This window comes from Cyprinodon variegatus, unplaced genomic scaffold (assembly GCF_000732505.1).
Source record: "Cyprinodon variegatus isolate N-32 unplaced genomic scaffold, C_variegatus-1.0 Scaffold78, whole genome shotgun sequence".
NCBI classification, from domain to species: domain Eukaryota; kingdom Metazoa; phylum Chordata; class Actinopteri; order Cyprinodontiformes; family Cyprinodontidae; genus Cyprinodon; species Cyprinodon variegatus.
The window spans coordinates 792,259-801,106 of NW_015150531.1; the positions used below are offsets into that span (position 1 = coordinate 792,259).

Here is an 8,848-nt window from a genome sequence, read left to right on the forward strand (position 1 = left end):
TATAGCAGCAGTAAAATCTTACCAGTAGTTTCTGGCTGGGTGGAAGTCTGCATTGCTGTGGTTCCACCAGATGTTGATCCTGTTCCAACAGTGAGTAAGGAAAATAGAATTATATTACTAATTTACTAATGTTTCCTTTGTGATATGAGTATAATTTAATGTTGAGTTTTTTGCTCAGGTCTATCCACCTTGTAAAATATATTGTTGTGATGAAATAAATCTTTGCTATTTTAACTTATAGCAACAATTAGCTTTGTTTGAGGCAGACTTAGTTTTATTTGTTAGTCACCTCCATTTTAAAAAGGATGATATAAACATCTAATAATTTTGGCTAACATTTAATAAAAAGGCTTTGTTTTCATATAGTGTTTGTTATGTGTATTTGATGCATTTTCACTACTTTAAAATATTATTTATGTTAATTTAAAATGACTTTATTCACAGAATCAACTGTTATCAAAAGACACACATATTGGTAAAAAAAAAATTTGTTTTCTTCTCCTCGATCTTAAAGTTGAGTTGATTCATCTCCCATTCCTATGACTATCTAGAGCAGGGGTCTGCAACCTTTCATATCCAAAGAGCCGTTTTGCCCAGAGTCCGACCAAGTAAAAGTTGTTTAGAGCCGCAAAATGTAACATGACTTTTTCTAGAAAACCTTATTTTTTTAATCTTGTATAGGAAATTAGTTGTTGCCATCTCAAACAATCAACAAATCATGTATTTTTAATGTTAAAACATATAATTTTCAAGCTAATTCATAGAAAAATGTCTCTTAAAACATATTTCTGGTTCTTTTAATCTCATTCTTTTCCCACTTATAAAAAACACTAAAGCTATTGATACCGGTATATATTAAAGTAAATTATTTAGCTCTTTATATACATTTTAGCCACTATTAAGAGCCACTGAAGAGGGTCCAAAGAGCCATATGTGGCTCTGGAGCCGCAGGTTGCAGACCCCTGATCTAGAGCTACACTTTTAGTTTTCCTATATCAGGTCTTCCCTCTAGTGGTAGTTGTTATGTACTGCACTGTTACTCTGTCACTCGGTGGATTTTCAGTCACATGCTTTGATGACTAACACCATGGGGATCTTTTTAAACAGCATGCTGCTCAATTAGACCTATACATTTAATTAACGTCTTAAATTAGAAATTGTATTCATTTACACTTCAGTTTGTTTAAAGAACCACACAATTTTTTCCTTTTCTAAGCAAGTGACTGTAACTTTAACGTTTTATATTTTACCACACACATGAACCCATTCTTGTGAAACTGCTGCCATTTTCCAATACATTTTAACTTTGGAAGTTAAGTAATACTGAATTTAATAGATGTTAGTAATGGAACCTCTGAATGTATTACCTGTTGTGGTAGTTGAGGCCTGTGCAGTTCCTGTTCCTATTAGTCCTGTAGAGAAAGGGGATACTTGGTTATTTCAGTGTAACTTCAACTTATAATTGTCTTATGGCATTGCTCATTCGCTTTGTTACACCCACATATACATATACAAATATGAATTGCAATATTTCGGTTACCTGCTAACAGGAGAAGAAACATGTAAAGCTCCATCCTCTGCTTTCTGTGAAAAATATTTCAGAATAAAAAATTTTATATTTTTGTTTGCTTTTTGTAATCCTTTTTAAATTAACTATTGGATATTACAAATGTTTACTCTGAAATGTGTATACTTTTTAAACCAAAATTCAGCATCCTAAAGAAGTTTGTATTTAGTGTATTTACCGTTATGAAAAAATGTTTTTACAAGAAAAACAAAAGTCCTCTTTGTTCAGTTTATCTGGATACACTAATTATAGGTCCTTATTGAAACTCTAGAAGGAACTAGTTTATTATCTTACAGCAGATAGATTTACCTTGCTAGAGCAAGGTGGACAAACCGGGTTCTTCAACATTCCAGAGTTTGTGAAACTTTTTATCTACATGGCAAAGCAGTATCAGATCTGCAGGTGCAGTTTAAGATTCCTTCTACTGCTCTAGCCACTTTTTCCACAGGACAAACATCTTGAACAAATAGAATCCTTATCAATCTTAGAAACTGAGCAAACCATTATTAGTCTGTACAGATAAGCACTGTTCTTTAAACAACATTGCTTTATAACTGCAAATAAGTGACAGGATCCTTTTTTCACATATAAAATACTTACATGATTTAAAAAAATATTTAATTTTATATTATTTAAAAAAGATTTTATTTTTACCAATAGCATGGAGTATAAATAAATGATTTACTTAAAGTACACATTAGATGTATATGTTAAAAAAGTAAATCATCAGCCTTTGGTCTGGACTCTAACTCAGATTTTTTTTTCATGTACATTTTAATAATTAAATAGTTGATAAATGCATAAAGACTCTTTACATTTCTGAAATAAAGAAATTAAATGTTTTGGGTTTTTTTGCATTGGTTTATATGTAGATACTATCATTTAGTTTTACTTTCTAACAAAACATGCAGATAAAAGCAAACAAAAGAAGTCACTGCTGTTTTTTGGAATGCACTTCCATGTTATAAAAAAAAAAAAAAAAAATGGCTCAAATGTAGCCCTTTAATACCCTCTCAACTCAAAACCATCATCATCTTTGATTGGTTTATGGTTTTTGAAATATGCAGATTATTGTGTTGCTCAACAAAATTTTATTTCAGGTGCTCTATCAGGTTTGTTTACTCGTTTTTTGTATTAATATATACATATGTATGTATATATAAATATTCAAAATCAATGGCATAATATTTGTATTATTTTTATTTATTATTTCTATTGTCAATTTCCATTTATGGAAATGGAAGGGTATGTAACTTTCAAGCACAACTGTACATAGCATTCCTCTTCCTTAGTTTTTCTTTTTTATATATAATTTATGAAATTATCTAATTTGAAGTACTAGTAAAAAAACCCAAATCAAATTAATTTAACATAGCACAAAAAAGTGTGTATTGAAGAAATTAAAATGTTTTAAAATGAAATTGTAAAGTACCCAACCAAGTTTAGGCTTAATTCTAGATAATAAACATTTCAAGAATATGAAAAGTTATTTCATTCTTCAGTCATATCAGTAGTAACCTTTTACCTTTGATGTTTTACATTTCAAATTTAAGACACACAATTTCATATATATTATTTTCCTACCTTAGTTCAGACCAACTATCCAGTAGGCTCCTTACGGTCAATACAGCTTGGAATGAGTAGGTGATGAACACCTTTCTTCCTCAGGTGAGGTGATGAAAATAAGAAGTTATCAGTGGCCAAGGCTTTTTAAAGGAGGCACCAAATTCTTTCTTTGTCTAAACATACAAGCTGAACTTGTTTCATCTCCAGCAACCATCCAAAAAGAGGCGGGAGGTAGAAGGAATGGGGTGCAACGAAAAAGGCCAAAGCAGTGAGATGAGTAATCCAATAAACATCTATAATATCTGAGTGACACAAACGGGTAGTATTTAAATTAGATGAGCAATCTTATATAATATATATATATATATATATATATATATATATATATATAGTTACCTTGTATAAGTAGTGTGTCATTTTTCTAACCATAACTGTACAGCTGTGAGGAGGCTGTAGACATTAAGCTGTTAAGGTTTTCTAATTGTTTGCATTTTACTAATTCTGTAAAAAGTTTTTATATCACCAGACTTAAGATGTTGTAATCAAATGCAAAGCTAGTATCGGTCTCTTGCCTTACTCACAGAAATGTAAAACAACGTAGACAGTTACCCTCATATGGGTACCTCATTTCTACCTATAAATAATAATAAATTACATTATAACAGTTAAACATTTGGATTTTGGTCCTTTAGATATTATTTTTAGCTAAAACGGTTTTATTTTATCTCTATCTATATATATATTTTTTATATAGCCTCTTAAAAGTTTTCAAATTTGTTAAATACACCATCATTAAAAACCTGGAGTTCCACAAATCATTCATATTTTCATTCAATTATTTCAAATACATCAATGAATGCATAGCCATTGTAATTAGATTTTGTAATAAAAAAACATAGCTTGTTCTTGTTTTTCCCTCTAGAATGGTCCCTCTGACAAACATGTTTTAATAACCGATGAAGACCTTCATCTGCTAATTTTTGTTGCCCAGGTTTATAATTTGAGATATTTTTTTTTCCTATTTAGTCTATGATTGATGCACAGATCTGATATTTTCTGTTTTGTGTAAATGGACAGCTCAAAACAAAAGTAAAGACAGACAAAGAAATCTAAATTTACCTCAAACAGGAACAGCTTTGCACTACATTTTTTACACACCTTCATTCCTGCCATGACGTAAAAGACGACTACAACACAATGCACCGATTCATATTTTCTACAGTCATTTATCACATATAGAGCTGCATGAATTTATCAAGATAAACTGATATATTATCCATATTAACAGTATGGCCTAATCCTTCTGTCATTTTAAGTTTCAAACTTTCTTCTTGAGCTATCCTAATGCACAAAAACAATCTTTTATATAGAGCTGGTAAGGTTTTAGCTTTCTTTATTTCAAATGCTCCTTAAGGCAAAGTTAGCTGACAGGAAAGGCCATGGAAAGAGGGGGAAGACGTGCAGAATGACACTTAAACTAAACATTCAGAATTGCTGTGTCATGGAATGGGGCCTCTGTTTATAGCTGATGGACTCTATGCCACCATTTACTGTGCCCAAGGTTTGATCTTCTAGTTGCATATTGAAACACTCTATGTTTAAAACAACAGCCAAATACTTGTGTATTTTAGCAAGTAATCATGCATCCATTTCCGTGGTAATACAATGAAGAGACCCTTTGAAACCTAAAGTTTTGTACTTCTCCTTTTTTTAAAAACAGTCTACGATTATATGTGCTTTTTGCTGGAGCCCCTGGTGGATGTTTAAACTGGTCATATTAGGTTGAACATGGTCAGAGATGATAATTGATTGGTGTTTAAAAAATGAAAAAGTATTTTGCGTTGCAAAAGTTCTGGTTGATTACTTTTTTTTACATTCCCCCCTGCAATAATTTCCACAAACTGAAATGTCTTTAACCACAAATTAACACACTAAAGTAAACAGATAAATAGAGCCCGAAGATTTCTTTCAGTCATCAATGCACGCATTAAGTGACACACAGGAACCTGTCACATCAACCAGGAATCAGAATCCGAAATACTTTAATAATCCCAGGCCGAAATAAATTTTTATTACATGACTCCATCTGTAAGACTGATTATAGGACCAGTTTGATAAAACACAATTTCATACAATATATATAATTAAGGGGTCACAGCTCCATCTCGCCATCAGTTTAGGGGTTCTTGGCCTGGAAAACGTTGAAGACCCCTGCTCTGAGAGACTTAAAGTCTGGCAATGAAATATTTCCATGCTATTATTTCTCCTTCACCAGGGTTAATTGTTGATATAGTGCAGTGGAGAGTGATCCTCTCCTTTTGTTTTTGTAAATTACTGACTCCAATATCACAATGTGTCAGTAAATATGAATCCACTCTATATACTGTAGTCTCTATATGACCATCCAGATCAGTTCCCATAGCTGCTTTTCACTACAGTGTTAGGGACCATTCCTTGTTGACCAGAGAGAAAGCTGTTCACTAAAATCCCAGTGGGTCAAAGTTTCTGAAAAACCTGGACCAACTCTTTGGGCACCTATAGATATGCTGCTTTCAAAATCGCCGAACTGAAATCAAGCAAGCTGCATTCACCATGTTAATATACCAAATTGAGCTGGGGCCATGTGTGTGCACCACTGTATGGGATGCACTTCAAATTAGTGAGACAGTTAGTTAGTCATTTTTCTGTGATAGGTGTTATTTTCAAATCCCCCTGCAGTGTTTTAGTATAAATGGAAATGTATAAATTTAAAAAGAGGAGGCATGGAAATAAAAACAAAACATATGGCCTAAAATAAATCAAGTGAAAGCAATTTTACATGTCCAGAGATGTGATAACATTCTTCTGAAAAAGCAAAAATAACATGCAGGATGTGTCAAAATATTCTGGTTAGTCACATTAACCAGTGTTCAGTAATTTAAATAATCGCTTTCTAATGTATCTGAGAAATCTGTCATATCATTGAAGAGAGATTTTTACCACCCAGAGTGTTTCTGGTTATATGTACCTATGTAAGAATAGCAACTCACAACTGGTGTGGTAAAAGAGAAACTAATCTTGTATTTAGCTTTTCAAGTCTTTTTTTGCAAATTAAAGGGCTGTAACAGTATGACCAACATTTACATATGCATGCAGATACTCATCTGGCTTCTGTATCTGCAGTCTACCTCACCCCTGCTGTCCATGAACACATTCAGATTCATGGGTTCATTTTTGGTGCTGATATTTACGTAAACTTTAGATTTCAAAAGGCATAGTACGTATGCATTTAGCAATGTATAACATTATAATCTATCTTAGCGACACTCAGACATCTGGAATGCAGAAGCACAGACTGAGCTGGTACTTACTGTATGCTCATTTAAGAAAAGGGAAATACAAAAGTATGAATCTTCCATGGAACGTTAATAAGGACAAATATGTTAATGACAGTGGTTACAAAGGGGAAATGCAGACGGCTGATAAGAAATGATCATATGGACATTCAACAAATGCCGCAAGAAAATAAGTGAGGAACTTCTCAGCATCATGCAAACTCAAGCCTTTCTTTAGATAGGTAGAGCAGTCCCTTCTTGGTGCCTCTAGACTGAAATATGGTCATCAAAGCAACGAAGATCCTAAATAACCAAAGACACATTAAAGTCTTAATCACAGACTAAAAAACATAGTTTGTAGTTGAAAATGGTTTCACTTGACTTCCATCAAGATCCTACTTAAAACCAGTGGACAAAATGGTTGCAGGGATTTTAGATTTTTGTTCTTATTAAATCATTCTGAGAGCTGTTGCTGCTACATTTTGAACAATAAAGACACTTTATATTTTTTTTAAATCACTTGTAATATTTCACTTCAGACAGTTCTTGTGTAATGTTTGACAAAGGATGTTGGTAAGTTTCTTTTTTGTTTTTTTGTTTTTCCAGTACTGGCATCTTGCACAAGAATGGGGGACTTCCAGTTAGTTGGGTGTGGTGCTTCTTCTTCAACCAAGAGCAGGCTTGACAACATTGCATTTAAAAAAAACTTTGTTAGTCCCTAGTGAACAGATCTTTATCTACCTTTTCTTTGGTTCCTGATACGCCTTGTGCTGTACAGACTCAAGAGACTTTAGAAACTGCATCAATCCTTTTAAATGATACACTCTGAGCTGTATTTATGCAAAAGAAACTCAGCAACACTTTAAGTGCTTTTCCAAACCTTTAGTTGATATTTTATTGTAATAGCAACCTGAAAAAGTATACTTCTCCTAGAATATTTAACTCTAAAACAGTAATTAAGCAAGACAAAGTCAAGTTAAATTCTTTCAACAACTGAACAGTAACTTCTGATAATCAAACCTAATTTTTCTGTTGCAGGTTATTATATCAAAACACTACTAAAGATTTGTTTCTCATTATTTTAGATGCTATAGATCTAACATGATTTCTGTTTCTACTTTTTGGACTGTGATATCTGTGTAATTGCAAAGGTTATCTGTGGAAAACCTTTGCAATTGGACAGTTATTTACATGGGCAGGAACAGCTTGAACTTTACTCAACTAAAACAATTAGGAACAGCAAAATCTTTAAATTTGGGAAAATCATAGATTAAGCACAGAAACAAAACTGAAAACAAGAGACCAACATACTTTCAAAACCCTCCCCCTCTACAAATTTACATATGCATGCATCTTCGGCCTCTGTTTGCTTTGCAAATGTTTTCCATGAGTGCATGCAAATCAATGTATTCTTTCCTTGCATTATTTTAGAGGTGTGGGGCAGGGTCTCCCCTTTAATCGGAGCCTCTCTGAGGCATAATTATCTGTGAGAAATTCAGGGAATTTGTTTTCAATTCTATTGTTACTCGAGGTTCCTAAAACTGATGGGTGTTTTCTCATTTTTCAAGTAAACCTTGTTGAGCTTGATAGTTTCATCTAACACAAGTCAATCTATCCTGAAAAAAAAAAGATTCAATTTGTCAAATTGTTCCCAAAAAGATCATCTCTATATGTCTACAGTAACTCTTTTGGCTTCAATAATACTTGAGCTTGTTAACAACAAACAGGCTTAAATTGGAAGGCAAACTAGTTTATTTGAAAGTCTGGTTACCTTCCAATTTAAGCACGTTTTTGGTTGCCATGAGATGACTAAGAATTTACAAAGGTAAGTTGAGCTTGTTTTGATACAATTCTAATGAAAAATTATTAATTCAATTAGTAGTGTAATGTTTTTAGTTAATCCCCCAGACATACAGTATTTTGTCCATGCTTTCAGTATATTTTTCTCAATTAATAGTTCTCTTCCTACAGTCCCAGTGTCTCTTGTCTCTTTTGATTCCTATGAATGTTTCACCTAGAAACTTAATTTTACTCTTATCTCCTTGCTCGATACTATCTCAAAGCTAGTTTTAATTTGAATATGGGAGATCAAGAACTTTATTGTGCAATTTTTTAATTTGTTAGCCTGATTCATTCATACCTTGAAAGCTTCATAGCTTGAAAGCCTCAGAGATCCAGGGAATTATTTATTTATTTTTTATATATAATTCATGTTTGTTATTGCTAAGAAAAATATGCTTAAACTACAATGGCAGAATTGCACCTTGAGGGGTATTTTTAAAACAATTTACTATAGGTTAACAAAGAGTGCCTTCAATTGTATTCTGACTTTTTGTAGTTTTTTACTATTACTTACATAGTCAATTCACTTCATTTGAGGTTTATGTGATTTATCAATACA

At 32.6% G+C, this 8,848-nt stretch overlaps 1 protein-coding gene across 1 annotated transcript in view; it reads right to left on the reverse strand.

The window, feature by feature from the left end:
- The window catches only part of LOC107083589 (salivary glue protein Sgs-3-like), a 7,551-nt gene extending 4,291 nt beyond the window's left edge, over nucleotides 1-3,260 (reverse strand). Inside the window, exons 1-4 of the mRNA XM_015372940.1 lie at nucleotides 3,152-3,260; nucleotides 1,541-1,584; nucleotides 1,368-1,412; nucleotides 23-79 (exon numbers count right to left, since the gene is read on the reverse strand). Coding sequence (XP_015228426.1) covers nucleotides 23-79; nucleotides 1,368-1,412; nucleotides 1,541-1,574 — 136 coding nt within the window. The 5' untranslated portion in view covers nucleotides 1,575-1,584; nucleotides 3,152-3,260. The remainder of the gene's footprint in view (nucleotides 1-22; nucleotides 80-1,367; nucleotides 1,413-1,540; nucleotides 1,585-3,151) is intronic.
- Between the last annotated feature and the right edge of the window lie 5,588 nt (nucleotides 3,261-8,848).